Below are 18,396 nucleotides of genomic sequence, written 5' to 3'. Positions count from 1 at the left end.
ACAGAGGCATGATGCTGCTCTGGAGTTATACAGAAAGGATTTTTCCTTTGACTGCTACTTGGTCCTTCATACAGAAAACCAGGGAATGGACTCACCTCTGCACCCTCAAACTAAGTGCAGGCAGTAGCAGAGAAAATGGACCCACCAGGGATGGCATGTATCTGATCTCTGTAGAATTGTTATCCTGAAGATCATATTCTCAGTTATTTGTAGAGTGTGCTAGTCACTTCTACCATACCAGCATTTCTCAGCTACCCCCTTGCCAGCTGGCTAAAGGACAGCCAGGGCCATACTGCCCAACATGAGGTGGTCTCGCGATGCTCAGGCTAACGCTCGGCCTAAACACATTGTCTCTGATTCAAATTTCCAGTTTTGTGAGACCCTGTATTCAGTGTACATATTTGTGTCTTGCAGGCTATCTTCAAAGAAAAGAAGACACAGGTAAGAGTTGAGAAAGTGTGAGTGGTCCTTTAGAAATTAGTTCAGTGGTCTCTTCAAGGTCTCACAAGGTTGATGTTCACTGGGTGGGGGCAGAAGACACTTTTCTTCTGTATCTCCTTGTGGAATCCCTTTGGCTCCCTGCATTCCCTGTGGGTCTGGGGCTACCCTCTCCCTATTCAGCCTTATGTGTTCCTCAGACTCCGCTGGAATCAGGTCTCCAGCCCAGCCTGTGCAATCAAGCACATAACTGACAAAGACCTCTTAGTATAACCTAGCCCCTGACAACCTCATCCATGTTGCATCCATCCTGCATATTGAGTCTTCATTTCTCTTATAGTTTCATTTGCAAACAGTATGGCATCCCACAGCAGTGCCCATCTTTGAAACATTCAGATTCAGTGGCTTTCCAGGTGTGTACTGGAAGAACTCTCCAGATTCCAGTACGTGTGTGTACAGTATCAAGAAGTATTCATCTTCTCTATGGGAAAATGCAAAATCGCCAGGATGGCTGATCCCTTTGAGGATCCTTTTTGGCCAAGCCCACGAGCCAGATTTGTCAGCAGGCACTCAGACCCCCTGTGCTGCGGCAGAACCATTTAATCCCTTTCATTCTTATTGCACGCTCTTGGGCAATCTAGCTGTAACATTGACATGTGATTGTGCAGCTTTTTATCGGAACAGAAATCTCCGAATTAATTAGCCATTTCTTATTTAGTTCTTCAAGCCCCAAAAGTAAGAGAAAGGAAGAAAGAAAACACAAAAAACAGTAAGTAGCGATTCATGGAGTTCCCTGCCCTGCCTGCGCAGAGCTGTGGGGCTAGGAAGTGCTTGATGTGGTGGGTTCCCTGGAGCTAACGCTGGCTGCACAGCCCTAAGCAATTCTCAGGATTATTTTGCAGCTAAAGCCAGCAATTCTGGTTTTGCTGGAATGGAAAAGGGTTTGTAGAGGCTGGAGATCTTTCCTCTCCCTCTCTTTTGTGCTACCTCATTCAGTACATTCTTTGAATCTCACAAGGATGTACAGTGTCTTGTTCATCCAGTCCTGAGCAGAGACTCCAGCTTTTCTGATGAGGTCAGCATGAGAGGATGAACTCAAATCTGCAGATCGCGGTGCCCCACAGCCTCCACTGCCCAAAGGGCAGGCTGGCACACTCTTACTGGGAAGGGCCTTAGCTCCTCCTTGTTTGCTGCTTTTGGAGGTTACGGTAGGGGCTACTCATGACATACAGTACAACCAAATATCCAAATGGGAGCAGAAGGCAATGGGGACTAGGGAAGAGAAGGGATTGTTTGGAGGTGATGGAGGTTGTAAAAATCTGGGGTTGAGGTTCCCTTCTGCCATGGAGTGTTAGCAGAGCGCAATCCTTATCCTATGGGGGATACAATCAAGGGGTATGGTATAAAATGTGGTTCCTCAGGGCTGGAAGGAAAGCCTGTAAGCCTTCTCTGTTTTTTCGCTTCCTTCACTGGCTTCTCCTGGGGATTGCAGCTTGCGGCTTGTCACCTGCTTTCAGAGCAAGGAAACAGTTCTGGGGCTGAACCCTGGGCACCAAACCCCTGGTTGGCTTCGCTGGTGCTTGGGATACTCTACTAGAGACAGAAGCTGAACTAGCAGATGGAAATCTGCTGGTTGGGTTGGTGTATAGTAGGACCTGCCCTTTAATTCTTCCCAACAGAACTTCTAGTCCTTAGGCAGAAAGGTGACAGAGGGACAATAGCCCAACACCACCAGTGTCACCCCAGTACGCACTGGGACTGAAGAGATTGGGAATCCATGAGGTGCAGAATATGCTATATGTTGCACTGCCTGCACAGGCCATCTCTATTGCATGCAGAAAGGCCACCTCCTTTTTTTCTACGATTTCTGCATGTTCAGTAGCACAGCCACTTTTTTTTTTTTTTTCCTCAAACTGGGCTGCTGTGCACCTAGAAATCTCAGTGGTAAAACTGAGGCTTCCTAGGTTATCAATAAAAGCAGGCACCTCCCCAACCCAGCATAGCACTGGCCAGTATGCAATAGCCTAACGGTGTGGTTAAAACAAAGATCAGATGCCCTGCAGATATGCACTGCTAGAATTGCTCTTTGGGGATAAACCAGCCAAGGCATTTTAGCCCGCATCTTTCAGCTCACAGATCAGAGCTGAGCCACTCCCAGTTTCTGCAAACCTTCTTATTGCTCCCAGGCGTGGATCAGATAGATCCCATGAGCCATCTCTGATCAGGATTTTTGTATAATCACGCTGCTTTGGCTTATCTTTGTGTAAAGCAACCGGTTATCTAAATCACACAGGACCAGTTTTTCCTCCTGCAGAAAGGGAAAACTCTTAAACTGGAGGGACTGATGCAGAGAGTGAAGAGCAAACATGGGGATTTTCACACAAATCCACTATGTGAGGGAGAGATGTTCAGTGTTGCTGATTTCAGCTGTATGGAAATAAGGAACGAGGATCCCCAAATGTGAAGTTTTTAAAAAATATAATCATAGGGCGTGAAAAGCATCAGAGAAAAAAGCCAGGCAGAGTTCAAGCAATTGCCCTGGAGGCTGCCCTTTTGTCTTAAAGGAGATGCTGTTCTCAAGCAATTGATTTGCTGAGGGTTTTTTTTTGCTGAGCAAATTGCTAAATGCTGTCCAAGCAAGCTGTATTAGTGCTGTCAGTGACTAGTACAGTGTGGCCATGAAACCAGACTGTTCCCACCAGCTAACCCGTCATTAGCTTTGCCTGCTGGCACAGTGATGCCAGCCTGAGCAGATGGTTACGCTACCAGATCTAAAATAACTGCTGTGGCGGGGAACGATGAGAGGGAATGGGCACAGAAGGTGACAGGTAGCCTGCCACCCACATCGTCCTGCTCTCTGCATGCAGGACTTCAGCTGTTGGCACAGGCAACAGCAGCCCTTCAGTAATAGAGCCAGTTTGTCCATCAGTAACAGCCTGAATGGAGCAAAGGAAAGCGCAGCAGGGCACTGAACCTGGGTCCCTATGCACGGTTTGCTGGTAACTGTCCTGTGGCCCGGTCAGAAAAGGGAGCAGCAGTGGCTGGACACCTACAAGAAGCCAGGTAAAATGGTCCTGCCCCTCAAGCAGGACCCATGCATAGGGCAGGCTGCAGTTAGGGAAGCTGTGCTTTATGTTTATATAGCAACCATAAGAGCTGCCCACAGGACTGGCTAGACCCTCCCACCTAGCGTGGGGAAGGCTGGCTGTTACCAAGTGTACTGCATTATTTGGAGCCCGTCCTTCTGCATCTGCTCCTTAACAAGGAGCCTGCACTACAGAGAGGGTTGGAGCAAGAAATGCGAGGGCTGGAGCTTTGCGATGGCTTGCCCAGAGGGACGGCACTCCCCCAATGGGGCTCAGCAGTGGGAAGGTCCCAGGCTGTTTCCTGGCTGTCTTAGGGTAGGCTGCAGGATGAAGGGCAACCAGATGAGTGGGCAAGCACATAGCTCTTTAAAGTCTTGAAAGCAGGAAGGATTGGTGCTGTCTGCTGCACTCCTGCATGCTAGTCCATAGATCTTCCCCCAGCAGGCTACAGAGCCAACCTAATATCTTGTAGTTAAAATGCTAGCGTAGATCTCGGTAAGATGGCTTGCCTTAAATGTCAGTGTAGCTGTGAGGGGATGGAGAATTTCTCATGCCTCGGTGTCCTGCATGATGTTTCATACACCAATCCCTTTGGTTTAAAACGCAGATGTCCTTTCTGATTTGAATGTTACTGACTTCAGCCTCCAGCTGCTGGTTCTTGCATCCCCCCAGTCTGCCAGTCTAACTGTGGTTTTCCTCTCTGTTTCTTAAAGCTCTCGTGGGCGCGCCCGGAAATCTCATCGCCATCGCCACCGCCACTGCCACTCTCGCTCAGAGAGCTCCGACTCCCATTCCCCCAGCTGCCGAAGCAGGTAACGTCACCGCTCCCTGAGCTGAGTGTCCTGCAACACTTCCCGGTGGGCTCACAGATGTGACTGCAATATCCTGTGTGACCCACAAACTCTGTGCAGAACCACATCCCATTCCGGTAGCAGCTATGCCACATACTGGGGGTTGAGCTTCTTGTGGTCTTGGCCGTGGAAGGGTTTTGCCTCAAGGAGCAGTGGCTGCAGCTTTTCAGTTTGACAGTCACTTCTAATCCCTATGGCCGATGATCAGCCCATGACAGCTGATTCCAGCTTAGTCTCCCTTCCTCAGCCCAAGGGCTCTGTACTGCTGATGTCCCAGGAAACTCTTAAACATGGTCTTAGCAATGGAAATATATTTGCCCATGGCAATCTATAGCCACCGTGTTTGACCTGATTAAAATCTCTGTCCTGTGGATGACAGATGCATCCTGGGGCCAGCTAAGTGGATGCTGGTGCTAGACCCGGCATCACTGCAATAGCAAGTCGTGTAGTTTATACACATTATGCGTTCATGTTTCACGTTTTCTGAAAGCACTTGAACAAACCACCCCCATGCTCCCACTTCACTCCTCCTAACTACTGGGAATTTTCTTATGAAAACCCAATGATCAGTGGGGGGAGGAATGCAGTCAGTAATTGGAGGGGTGTTCATGCAAGAGCAGAGTGTGTCTTCTCTTGGAAGTGTATTACGATAGGGACATTCACATGTGTGTGAAAGTATGGTTTGCCTTGAGCCACCATAAAATCATGAATTGGAGCTGAAATTTGAGGTTAGGGTCCAAAGCCTGGATGCAAAATATTTTTTAAAAAAGTAGAAAAGCAAAACAGCCCTTTTCTCTCCACCATGACTCCAGAGAGCAGTCATGTGGAAGACCTTCTCCCACACTCAATGGCCTAGCACAGAGCTGCTGAGGGTTTGTATGGAGCTGGTAATGGGCACTACTACAATACCGAGGAATAACGGTTTGACTGTTCATGTCTTCTGGAGGCACAGAGCCAGGTCTCGGGAGGAAGGGCGTAAAACACGGCGAAGACACTCCCGGCACCATTCAAGGATCACGGCAAAGCGAAGCTCCTCTGCAGAGGTTCAGGCCAGCCAAAAAGCCAGCCAAACCCTCCCGCTCTACAGCTTCCTGTCTCCTAAGGAAGTAGTAAGTATTACACACTGTGCTTCTTTGCTTGAACTAGCCACAGGAATCTGGGCAAGAAATCTGATATGAAATTTTTATAACTCAATTATAGCAATGTTAGACAAAGTTGGTTAAAACTGTATTATTTATTAATGGTGCTGTTCTCCAATGTATTTAAAGTCATTCCTTCCTTCAGCACTTTCGCACCGAGGGTTGGGCTGGAGAGGGGAAAAATTTGCAAAGGCTCTAGCCTATGAATAATGAATTGAGGACATTTAACAAAAAAAAGTGGCCTCCAGCAATGATATTTTACAGGGAGGTGTTTGTTATGCAGTCTTTGCTCAGCTGGATGTGAACTTAATTCACTGGTCTTCATGTCCAAAAGTTTAGTCCTTCAGGGGAAGAAAGGGAATCAAACATATATAAAAGAAACATTTACATTTAATGAGTTGGTGATTATTGGCAGGGGATGTTTTCTGACTATCAGGATCCTTCTAGGATCACTGTTGCTCTGGACTGACAAGCCCAGGGGCCAAATTCAGAACTTATGAGCAGCTCTCATTGATGCTAATGGGAACTGCATGTGCAGCCGAGGGTAAAATCAGGCTCAGTGCCTTGGGATGTTTTTCCATATACATGGAAAGAGATGATATAATACATGCCTTAGAATTGGGGGAGCAAGAGATGGAGAGACATATTAGATACAGATCGATATGAAGTCTTCCTTTTCCGTGGCATGTTTCCCCTTTGTTCCTGGTAGCTGCAAAGCAGAGGTGTGATACTCTTCGATTGTGGTGTTAGTATCTGACAGGCATTCTGGAGAGATAAATTGCTACATAGGACTCAAGGTAGTGCAGAATCTGGTACTCGTGTGTGGATGTGTAATGTTAGAGGTGTCTTGAGTACAGAGTCCTCCAAGCCCCAAAGTGGTATATAATGGGGAACTGATTTTCTCCTTTAGGCCCAGTCATCATTGGAAATAGCTCAGCCATACACATTAGCTATATCAGATATGAGACAGTTAGTGCCAGCAAGAGGAGAGACTTTATCCGCTCACCTGCACAGACAGCGTTCCCATCAAAATACACAGAGATTATATGTGGGTACAGACAGGCACAAGCTGTCTCTCAACATTATAGATATGCATATTTGCTCTCGTTACATACATCTACTGAGTGTGTAGCGCACATACGAGTCATTGCTTATAAACCCATATAAGGTAGAGCGAATAGCAGAACCTGCACACCGCACTTAGATGCGTGTGTGTGCGCACACGCAAAGAAAGAATAACAAGGTACAAAGCTTTTATTGCCATGAGCCGGGGGTGTTGCCCTCTGTCAACTTTAAAGGTAGGAATGAGTCAAGAGCTCCTCCCAGAAAACAACCAGCCAAAGACTGCATCATGTCACCAGGGTTTTTTTGATTCAAGCTGCATATTTTACATAAATGTTTTCAAGTCTAAGCCTGGTTTTTAATTGGTACTAGGTTTCCTCTCTCTGAAGCCAGGCTCCCTGAGTCCTGTGAGGCCGACTGCCAGCTGTTCTGTTCCCTGAGCAAGAGTAAACTCTAATTTAAAATTGTAAAACCTTTAAAATGAGCTAAACTCAAGCATGCTGCACTCCCCTTTCCACTTGAATCACTTGGAGTAAATGAGCACACAAGCTGCGGGGCAGGGAAAATCAGAGATTTATAGTTACAGATGCAAGGGATGGATGCAAGGTAAAAGTCATCAGGCCCCTGCTGCATTCTTTCTAGTAAGGGTTAATAACACAGGCAAATATTTCAATGACGAAAAGGCATCAGTGCTTTTACTAAGCAACCCGCTAGTGTCCTTTTGTTCCCAAAAAGAAGTACGCTCTCTTGGGGCATCATTCAAGAGCACATTTAAGCACTTGTTTAAATTGAAGCCCCTGGTTAAGTGCTGCCCCTGAAATTTTTCTGAATAAGGTCATTAAATATCATGTACTCAAAACTGGCAAGAGAAAAATGGAATGGGAACTTTTAGTCCCATTTATTAATGACTATACGCAACTCTTTGATGCCTTTCCTTTTTGTGAGTTAAATGGTTGCTCTATAAATAAACTTAGTTCTGTCAGAATCTACTTTGAGAGCAGCCTGGATGTGTTATGAAATGAAAACTTGCTCTTGCAGAAAATGTTGATCACATGTCAAAAATAAATTACTGGAAAAGAAAAGATTTTGTGGAAAATTCCAGAATTGGGATTCAAAAATGCTATGTTTCAGTCCTCTATGGGGGTTGGTGTGTCACACTCCCTACCCTTCCCTCTGGCCTGGGCTTCCAAGCCAAACCATCCTTACCTGAGGAGATGCATTGTCATATCTCCAAAGGAAAGGGATTGTCCAGGGAGGATCCCAATGCGCAGAAAAGACCCAGAGAGACAATACACAAACTCCCATGAGGTAATGCTATAGCACTTCCAAATCAAAGATCTTGCTTTTTAAGCCAATTTTTATTCTATATTCTTTTTCTTCTGGAAATTTGAAGCATTTTGTGGTAAATTCTGCCATCCCCCCTCCCCAGATTGTTTTCTTTCCTTTCTACTGGAACAGCCACAATTTCGAACTAGGTCTACCTGTAATTTAGGAGGGATAAAGCATACAAAATAATGCCCTGCCTGTGCATCTACCTTGCTGCTTCTTTCCCTCTTGCCTTTATGCATAAGTTGATGCACGCACACCTGCAGAAACACCCCAAAATTCCCTGCTACTTTGCTTTTTGGCAGTGAATTTCTAAGCTTCTCCCTCTCGCTCGCACTTTAATCCCATGCAGCTGCAATAGCCACCTACTGAGAATAGGATTGTGGGTCTGTGCCTCAGCATGCAGAGAAACTGTGGGTAATAGGCAGCATCTATTTTTGAACAGAATACCCCTAACCTGCTGCAGACACTTTATTCCACACCGACACAGATGTATTACATGCCACTGTGCTTTCAGTTGAGCAATGCAATATAAATACCTGCAGGGTACAAATCTAATTGCCTTTGTTGTACCTGATGAAGATAACTACGCGCTGCATACACTTTCCTTGCCAGCTCCTTTTCTTCCACTGACACTCATTTATGATGTCACAAATTAACACAGGCTTGAGCCAGATTTTCAGTGAGGCTCAGTGGGGTACAGTTGTTCCAAATGATGCTGTTTGTCTTTGTGCTCATGTGTCTGCAGAAAGGTAGAAGTGGGGAAATGCTGTGCAGGGGCTGGGACAGTGTGTGCAGGAGGGCTCAGGAAACTTTACAGCAGACCTGCATATTGGCTTGCTGTTGCTCTCTGTTTTCTAGCCTGGGTTTTGGTTTACGTAGGAAAACCTATTCTTTTAACTCTTAGGCAGCGTGTTTCTGACAACAAACAGGGCCCTTGGAGAGCGGAAAGGCAAAGCCTTCCATAAATATGGAAGTTGTTCTGGTTTTGCTTTTCCTTTTCTCCCCTCCCAGCCAGGGGACTGAGGTTACCCCCTGGTTATTGCCCGGTAAATTCGCAGCTCAGCGCTGGGACTGCAGGGAGGCCAGCAGCCTGGGGTGAAGGAGGGATGCCTGCAGCCATTGAAGGGTTGTGCTGTATACCAGGTACCAAAGGAGGTGCTGGAAGGCAAACCCTTGTTCCAAAGTAGTGCCAGCCTGGCCTGCATCACGCCATACTGGCTGTACCCCAGCAGGCTGAAAAATTCTTTGCAAAGGAACAAACCTTTGCCTGGCATTCTCTGGAATTTACCCCTAGCAATGGATCTGTGAGCCAGGCTGCTCAGCCGTGTTGCTGTCCAGCCCCAAATAACCCAAGCTCTGACCTTGCAGGGGCAGTTGTGTCATTGCTTCCATGCTCCTGGACTTAGCTTAGCCCTTGTGGTAGAGAAAGCCTCACCCTGAAGTCTCCATCTAGCAAAAAAAACCCCAAAAAACAAAAAACCAAAAAAAACCCCCCAAAAAACAAAAAAACCCAAACAAACAAAAAAAAAACCCCACCAAAGTATTTTCCACTCAATATTCCTTGAGTCAGGGATTCATAATTGTGCAAAAGGGGCTTATATTGTATTCCTACAGCACTGCTATATTTTGTACTCCCTTAATAAGAGGTTGGCTTTTCAGCTGGGGCAAACTGCCAGCAGAGGTGAGCCCATTTCCCCCAGGAGAAGGCCTCCCCCCAGTCCCCTGCTCTGGAAGATGGAGGTACCCCAGAGCAGGCACAGACCCTCTTTCCCCCTCTCAGCAGGTGCTGCTCCCTGCGCTGGCGGCTCCTCAGCAGATGTCTGCTGGGCCCTTGCTGAGAGCAAGGCTCGCTGGGGTCACTGACGCAAGTTTTTTATTCCTTTCATTATTACAATGCACAGAAAAAGAGAGAAAGGGAGACATTATGCACCTCTGAAAAAGAAATTAACTCCACTTTGAAGCGAGTTGCCAAACAAGAGAAAAAAGACCCAAGAAAGAAATTTCTATCACTATAAGTGAGGCTGTGCCATGCTGCTTGTTGATGGGTCTCAGTCCCCTTATGGCTGAGAAAATGTATAGTCATCTCTCGCCTCAGGGCTGTTTGCAGCACAGTAAATGGACTTGTTCACTTTAATTGGAAGACGAGTAGTGATTGTATTTTTGTAACCTATCAGACTGCACTGCCTCTTGGTCTAGGATCGCACTTAAAATTACAGTCTGGAGTATGACTGAGGGCCTCATTTCTAATCCCCCTTCATCTTGATTAAATAATGATTTGAAACAAAAAAATCCAATACATAGATATCTTGGGTTCCCTTGAGGGCAGCAGTAGGTCCCCTGCTGAATGCTGGAGGAAGCAAAGTTCACCAAGATTATTTAATTACTTATTAGAGAGGGGGAAAAAAAATCCAAGTGTTCACATAGAGAAAATTAGATTCATGAAAGAGCAGACTCTTTTAAGACATCCTAGAAAAATAAAAAGCCATTAGAATTCAATTGAGCTCCGCACAGTGTTTTCAGATGTGGTGCTCGTTTCCATCTCGTGTGGCGGGCATGCCCTTCAGAAGCAGTAGAATGGGACCAGAAGCAAAGCCAAGGTCCTCAGACGGGGGATTTGTCCGAGCAGACAGGCAAGTCGAGCACCTTGAGACTTGTCTTGGCTCTTGCCACAGGACAGAAATCTCCCCTGGAGCTCGAAGGAAGCTACTGGCTACAGCCTGGTGCCCTGAGGTGGTGGGACTGGGAAGCTGCTGGATTCCCTCCCCGGCACAGCCCAGCCAGACCCTCCAGCCCTCACAAGGACTATGGGCTCCATATTTCACTGATATCCAGATGTTGCCTCTTCCCAGAGTGCTGCTACCACAGATGTTGAGCTACAGAGGAGCTTGTTGATCTCCAGGTCATTTGACAGATTTTGTGATGTGCTGACAACAGTTGCTACTTTGAAGGTAGACTTCACTGAAGGCAAAGAAAAACCATGCACCCCAGGTCCCAGTGGCAGTCTTAAAAGCTCTTTTAGAAATGCCGAGAAACTGCTGTATTTCTTGGCAGAAATAAAGGCCTTTTGGTTTAGACTGGGAGGAAACAGAAGCTAAGTGTTTGCGTGTGCAATGCTGGGGTCACTGTCCCTCAGAGCAGCCCTGTGCCTGCTCCAGGCCTTTCTTACCTCTGTAGCCAGGGAGTACCTCACATGGTGGTTTATGTCTGTAAAGGAAAGGTGGTCAAAAGCTGGTCATCTCTTGATTAGGGTTCAGATCTAATGCAAACCATAACCCACCTTTTAAAAAAAATATCTGGTGCCATATTTGAAAGCACAATCCTGTATCTTCTGGGATGTGGCTGGGGAGAGCGCAGTGGTTCATAGCAAGGGGGCCAGTTCTCTCGGGATTCTGGATGTGGCTTCGGGGTTTCACAAAGAATTGGTGAAAAACAGAGCTGGATAGCTGGCTCTTTTATGCTCCTTTGACATTCCAATTTCTACTGGAGCAAACAAGGACTGGTAGGGAAGTGCTAGAGCTGAGAAGTAGCAAGGAGCAGTACCAGATGCTGAAATGAGGACTTGCAATGTGTGTCTCCACCCATTCCTAGTTGGGAATATTTGGGAGACGTTTCTGCTCTGTGCAGGGCTTCTGTGTTGAAGGTGCAAGTTAGCTAGTGAAGAAAGATCACTTAATTTCCCATGTCTGCTGCTGGGGCTCCTGATGCCTCTAAGTTAGGACTGAGTATGGCTTAGAAGTTAGTGTGGGAATGGGGGAGTCCCCAGCTCCAGTATGGATTTGCTGGGATGAACTAATTCCTGTCCCTCTGTCCCTTATCCAAGAAGCAGTAACGCCTCCCTCTCTGGCAACATAGGAAGTACTTGGAGATCCTTCAACTCCAGGTGTTTTCAAAGCAGGAGGATGTTGTGGGCAGTCATCATTCCGTGGACTGTGTCCTGAGAGCTGCTCTGTGTGTTGGCAGACCTAGCCTGGTTTCAGTCGCTGCTGGTTTAGCACATGCATCTGAGTCTGCTGTCCCTGTCCCAGTTAGCACCTCTTGAACTAGGTTCCCCCCCGCCAGGGACACAGATCAGATGCCACAGGCAGGAGGGTGGATGTGAAGGCACCATCTGACGGGATGAAGGAGCTCTACGTAAAAAGTGACAAAGGCTGGGTCTGTAGCCCTTCTGTGGATGAGAAAGAGCTGGGTCCCTGCACCAGCCAGTCCAGGGCTAAGCTCTCCAAAGGTACTGGCCCTGTCCCTACTGTGTGACAGCTGATCCAGGTCTCCTCTGCTCCCTGAGATATTACCAACATTGCAATGTGGTTTTCTTGGCTCAGAATACTGCAGATTTGTAAGGGCATGGCCCAGGTCCCCAGTGTGGAGAGCATGGCATAGAGGGAGGGCATTGTGTGCCCCAGAGCGCGACGTGAGGACGTGTGCAGGTGTTTGAGGAAGAATGGCTTGCTGGGAACGTGTTGGAGGACTATCCTGAGTGGGGGCAACCAAAACTATGTGTCCACGCTCTAAGGACCAGACCTTATGGGTGGGAATGAGGAGAGCAGAGCATCTGAGTGAAAGAGGAGGAGGCCACACGAGAGTGCAGACGTTCTGGGTCCACATTTGGCCCTAATTCTCACCCCATTGCAAGGGCAGAGGTTAGTACTAATATAGCCTCACTCACAGGGCCAGTACATTCCTGGACTGGCTCAGGTAAATGCCAGTGGAGTTAAAACTGGACTATAAAACATTCAAATGATGTAAATCCCCTTGGTGGTGCTCAGGTCCCAGGCAACAGCCCTGCCCAGGGCAGCCTGTGTGGGTTTGGGGTCCTTGCTGACCCTGTTGGGTTCAGCAACTCACCGAAACCTGGCAAGGGTATGGCTGAATCCCCACGCAGAGGCTGGCAGGAGCAGGGCTGTTGTCCCCTTCCCCATAGGTCTCCAGTGCAGTACGGGGGGGGGGGGGGGTATTTTTCCTCCTCGACTTTATTTTTTTGCCACTTCCCTCACTTGAGTTCCCTTTGTCACTTCCATGAAACCCAAGGGGATTTAGTGCAAGCTGCGACTTTTCAGCACAAGCGATCAGCCTCCAGGAAAGGGCTAGCCAGCCTAATTTAAAGCAGAAGGAAACAAAAATGAATAATAAGTGAGACAAGCAAGCAGACAAAAAGCAGTCATGACATTTGCATAGAGGAGGCAAGCGAACAGTTGGCAGTGTGGATTGAAGAGAGGGTTTATGTTTTTTTCATGTAATTTGAGACTCTAATGATGGACTTATGTTGCCCGCTCTTCCTTTTTTCTTACACCTTACCTACTAAAGGAGGAGTTCTTGATGGGTAAGTGGATGCTATCCGCAAGACACCAGGGAATTTATTAGAGGTCACTCGAGCGCATTAGCTATATCTTCTTCAGGGGGAAAAAAAGCACACAAAGAAGTATCTGTATACCTTTTATTTCCAGAGGGATTTTTCTTTTTTCCCCTGCCCCTTCCTTTTTTCTTTTTTCCTTTTTTTTTTTTTTTTAAGTATCAAAGTGATAAGCTTGTTTATTTGCCAGTTTTTACTTTGTACAGAAGCCCTTAATTTGATTTGATTTGATTTTTCTTTGCTTATTTTAGTGACATTCATTCAGCCTCTTTATTAAGGAAGCTTAAAAAATTCACTCATTTAAGATTTTGTTTCATTTTTGTTTTCTTTCCAAGGATTATATAGGGTTTTTTTGTGTATATACCCATTTCTTTTTTTTTTTTTTTCTCCCCCTCTTTAAGGTTAAATAAGGGCTTTGTCCTCTGTTACACCTTTTTTATTTAGTTAGTTAGTTATTTTGATTCTTTGGTTGCCCGTTTACTTTGTTGAACTCTTTTGTTTAACATGAATTGCATGCTGATACTCTTTGCATGATCTCTAAATCTTCCCGTTATCATAGCAGGGGGAAAAGAAGTTTCTTCTTACTGTGGATTTCTTTCAGGGATATGTGCTTTTGTTTTCTTCTCCTCTTTCTTCTTTTTTTCTTTCTTTCTTTCTTACTTTGTTTCTTTCCTTTCCTTTTGTTTCAGTGCATCATGATGGTAAAATTTCTGGGTTTATTTAAAAAACAAAAAAGCAAAGTAAAACCAAAAACCACCACCCCCAAAACCGTTCAAACAATGCCAAATGGCTTTTTTGCTTTCAGATCTCTCAGTCAGGGTCTTCTGCTGACCTCTTTACCAAAACAGACAGCCCGCCTGGCAACCTAGCCAGCCAGAACGGAGAGTATCATGAATATGACTCAGGAAACGATACTTCCTCCCCTCCCTCCACTCAAACGAGCTCATCCAGGTCAAAGGACAGCCAGGAGAAAAGAAGTCTAGTCCATGATGGCTTTGGCCATGCCTTCTCGTCCGGGAAGCCCAAACTGGCCAACAGCGATAACAGCTCTGATTCAGGAAATTCCTTCACCAGTTGCTTTTCCCAGACCAAGGGAACAGCTTTGGAAAATCTGTCTCCAGATGCCCAGGGACAAGACCGAAGGTCAGTGATTACCAGTAGCTGCTTCTGGCAGCCAAATACCTGGTGCGTTGTTGCTCTGTATCTCCTGCCTGCTCGCCAGTTGCAGTTGTGAGCTGGCAGGGAGGTTTTTGTGGTCTGGAGGCAGTTAGATATCAATCAGACCCACGGTCTTGCCAGTCTGGAGTCCAGAACCCAGCAATGACCAATACTGTAGCCTGAGGAGGAAGATGAAAACCCAGCCATCACGCCCTTGGCATTGCCTGTGTCGGCTCTTCTGGTGTTAATGTGGCTAATGCAGGGTTTGGCCCTGGGTCGAGCTGTGTCTTGAACACATCCCTGCTCAGCTGGACGTGACCATGTCAAAGAAGAGAGTCGCTGGCCCTTCTGGGCAAAATCTAAAAGGTGCATCGGGGGTTGCCATGCTAACTCTTCCCCTCTGCTTACTGAGGGGAAGGGAAGTGGGGTTCATCTCCACCAAAACCATTACGGGCTGTTCTTTCACGTGTCTAATGAGGCAAATCCAGCCTGCCCCTTCCTAGCTCATTCAGGACTGGTCCTGGGTGACAAGATAGCATCTCCTGCAGATGGGGAGCACAGGAAGGGACAAGTACCTCGCTGGCTGCAGGATAACACAGCAGCAGCTCTGTGCGCTGGGGCCACGGGGCATCAGGGTCGGGGTCAGGAATCAAACCACCATCTGGTCCCACAGGTCATCATCAGGAGAAGGGAGTAGACGCTGGCCTCAATCACCGCCTCCCATTCCTGGGGGTTTGCCAGGTGATGGTGGGGGTGAAGGCACTGAAGCACGGTGGCTGGTACCCAAGGCTATGCTCAGGCAGTGGTGTTACGGAGCTCTTCCAGCTCAGGCCCTTGGGTCTTAAAGGCTGAAAGTCAGAGCCAGGATGTGGTCTGGGGGGTGGGAGCACTGAATGAGAGAGGAGAGGGAGCCAGGGGAATTGGTGTTAGGAAGAACAAGCCCTCAATTTTCAGTCAGAGGGTAAAATTTTAGGGCTGTATATACTTTTCACAATGTGACTCAGTGGGATAACTCTGCCTTCACATGGGTGGAGCTGGGACTGCAGCTGGCCCTGGCTGTTGGAAGGCTGCCTCGCTGCTGGGCTCTAACCCCAGTTCATACCCAGGGCACTTCTGGAAGTGGAGGAATTCACGCAGCCCTGTCCAAAGGCAACAGGACATACCCGCTCCGTGCCCGCTCATGTTGCTCTGGAGCACAGGCACTTGCCCTGCCATGCTCTGGCTTTCCCTTGCTCCAGCACTTCTCACCTCACTCCGTCCCCAGGACCTGCACCGCTCGCTGGCTTGACGCAGGCTCTGCCAACCAGACACCTCTGGTGTGTTGGGCATGGGGCAGAAGAGCTGCCCCTCATGCCACCAGAGACCTCTTCCACAGCCCTTCCCTGGCATAGCCTGGCGGGTGAGCTCCTGGGCTATGACCCACACACATGGGGTCTTCTGCAACAGCAGCCTGGGGAGCCGGGAGGTCTTTTTTATCCTCAGCTGGGGAATGGGAGGATGGGAGTATTTGTTGGCTGGAGCGTGGTGCTCCCCTCAAGCAGGGACCAGTCCCAGTTCGGCCACAGTTTCAATGACTGTCCAAATGTATGTTCACAGAGGGTGCCTGTCCTTATGTCTCAGCTGTTCGGAGGAGAAGCAAAACTTCCTCCCGTCCCCAACCCACAGCTCCCCGCTGAGGCCATGCTCCCGCAGTGAGTCGTACACCAGCACGGGCAGATCATCCCCTGGCTCCAGTCGCTCCAGCCGCTCCCGCTCCTCACACCACAAGGCCTCTCCCAGGTACTCCCGAAGCAGGTCCTGCTCTTCAGAAAAGAGGTAAGACCAGCTACAACGGCTGTCTCTGTGACCCTGGGCAATGTCTAACTCTTGCAGGCTGGCAGGCTCCTTTCAGGGGGAGGTGTAAGAGTTTGGGGGGTGCCTAAGGACCCACATGGCTTGGGGTGAACTGGCCGCACAGAGCTGAGCTGAGACACTGAAATGTGGGGCATCTCTTCCCAGCCAGATTCGGAGGAGTCTGGAACAGCCTCACCTTCCAGCATCTTTAACTCTTTTGTGGTTCTTGCCTATCCCCAGGTCTTCTTCACGTTCCCCCAGTTATTCCTCCAAATCCTGCAAAAAAAGTCCTGGGAGCAGGAGTTCAAGGCCTCGTCGGAGCCCCAGTTACTCCCGCTACAGCCCTAGCAGGTACAGCTCTCTCTTCATGTATCTGCTGCCTCATGCTTTCTCACTGCCTCCATTACTTGTTTGGACTCCAGCACACTTGCTGGCTCATGCCAGCCCCAAACTGCTCCCTCAGCTTCCTCACTGGGTACTTTAGTCCTCAGATCTGGGGTGAGAGGGAGCAGGGGGACATGGAGTAAGGCATATGGCAGTATGTTCTGTTGGCCCTCAGTCCAGTGGAAATTTCATGTATTGCCCCAGAACTGGTGCTGGTTGCAGAGGAAAGAGCCCAGAGATGAGCCTTTCACTTTCTGTGGGAAAAGTGGATTTTCTATAGCCAAGGACTGCCCTGCGTTGATTCAGGGCAAGTTCACACAAAGCACTTTTGGGGCTAGGTTGCTGGGAAGGAGACCTGGTTTATCCCTGGCTTTGAAGCATCATGGTATCTCACATTCAGAGCATATGGCAGGTGAAGTGGCTGTTCCTCCACTCTCAGCCCTCGCAGGGGACATGCCATGCAGCTGAGAGTGCACAGATGGCTGCTTGGCGGTGTTTGCCAGGGCCTCATGCAAGTGGGAGATGCCTCATAGGAAAACCCAGGGAGCATCTCTCTATCGTGCTGGTGTATATGGTGGGCAAAGCGTTAGGCTCCGCTTGGGTCTGCCCACAGCTTTCATCACCTGAGGAGCCTGCACCAGCCAGCAGCCCCTGCAGCAGGGCTGCAGCCCTTGTCAGAGGGGGATCTTACTGCAGTAGGGAAAGACTCTGCTTTTCAGAGTTGTGGCTCTGCCAAAGAGTTGTCAGGCCCTCAGAAGTGCCCCTGCTGCATGGGCAGATGCCAGGTACCCTCATGCTGGCACTCACACAGCCTTGCAGAGGGAAACACAGTCCAGGCAACTCTATACCTTCTGTACCCCACAGAAAGCACACATCTCAGCTCAGCCTTAGAGACGCCTTTGGGCAGGTTTTTCTGGTAACGTCTCTGCTGCTGTGAACATTTTGCACCTTAAAATGTTACATTCCCAGGGTCTGACTCTTGCAGGCTGTGATAATTCCTGTACTGGCGCAGGAGAACATTCCCTGGGTGCAAGGATCAGGCCCTTGACCTGCAACATGTCACTTTGTAGATGGCATTGAGCAGGGTGTATGAAATCAGCCACACTCCATAGAAGGGCCTGTGCTGACGCGTATGAGAATTTAACAAAAGACAAAACCATAGCAACACCGGCACTCCTTCGGGTGAGCTGTGCAGAGCTGCACAGCCCTGCAGGGATACCGGGGGCCCTCGTGGGGCCTGCTGGCAGGCTGGTTCTCGCCTGCTTCTGCGGCATGGCCAGCAAGAGCAGTTTTAGTACAGCTAAATACAGAGCGCATCCACAGACACAGGTATACAGAAAGCCATCTTAGTTTGGCAGCGCAAGGCCAGCAGGAGACTCTGCTGAAACCTCCAGTCACAATTAGTGGGTGTCCATCTGTCCAGCCAGATGAGCGTCTCTTTGTCCAGCTGAGTGTGCACAGGGCTGATGCCACCAGAGCACTTTGCTTAGAGTGGTCCCTTTTGGAGCTGAGCGTCCTCCGCTCATCTGTGCCTTCATGGGTCATTGCCTCCACATCCCAAACCCACCCCACAAAAACCCAGCAGTGACAGTTTCCAATCTGTGCCTTCCCCAGAGACCGTGAGCGAGAGCACAAGTATGGCTCCACCGAGAAGGAGTCGCACAGGGAGCGTGACCGGCAGCGGCGGCGGCGGTCCTATTCACCCCTGAGGAAACGCAGGAGAGACTCTCCCAGCCACCTCGAAGCGCGACGCATCACGAGGTAAGGGG

General features: G+C 48.5%; 1 protein-coding gene across 4 annotated transcripts in view; it reads left to right on the top strand.

Moving 5' to 3' along the window:
- Nucleotides 1-18,396, top strand: part of SRRM4 (serine/arginine repetitive matrix 4) — a 52,063-nt gene that overhangs the window by 25,623 nt on the left and 8,044 nt on the right. For 2 of the 4 annotated variants that reach the window (XR_003924964.1, XM_030025444.2), the window contains exons 5-12: nt 415-441; nt 1,157-1,207; nt 4,238-4,336; nt 5,322-5,484; nt 14,058-14,395; nt 16,007-16,225; nt 16,484-16,594; nt 18,242-18,388. Coding sequence is in view for 3 of the 4 variants with exons in the window: in XM_030025444.2 (XP_029881304.1) it covers nt 415-441; nt 1,157-1,207; nt 4,238-4,336; nt 5,322-5,484; nt 14,058-14,395; nt 16,007-16,225; nt 16,484-16,594; nt 18,242-18,388 (1,155 nt within the window). In the remaining variant the exon portion in view is untranslated. The remainder of the gene's footprint in view (nt 1-414; nt 442-1,156; nt 1,208-4,237; nt 4,337-5,321; nt 5,485-14,057; nt 14,396-16,006; nt 16,226-16,483; nt 16,595-18,241; nt 18,389-18,396) is intronic. The other 2 variants (XM_041126125.1, XM_041126126.1) reach the window with 2 other exon arrangements.

Source organism: Aquila chrysaetos, chromosome 9, assembly GCF_900496995.4.
Source record: "Aquila chrysaetos chrysaetos chromosome 9, bAquChr1.4, whole genome shotgun sequence".
Taxonomy (NCBI): Eukaryota; Metazoa; Chordata; class Aves; order Accipitriformes; family Accipitridae; genus Aquila; species Aquila chrysaetos.
The sequence above is the reverse complement of the archived record's forward strand: the minus strand, read 5'-3'. Positions and strand labels throughout refer to the sequence as shown.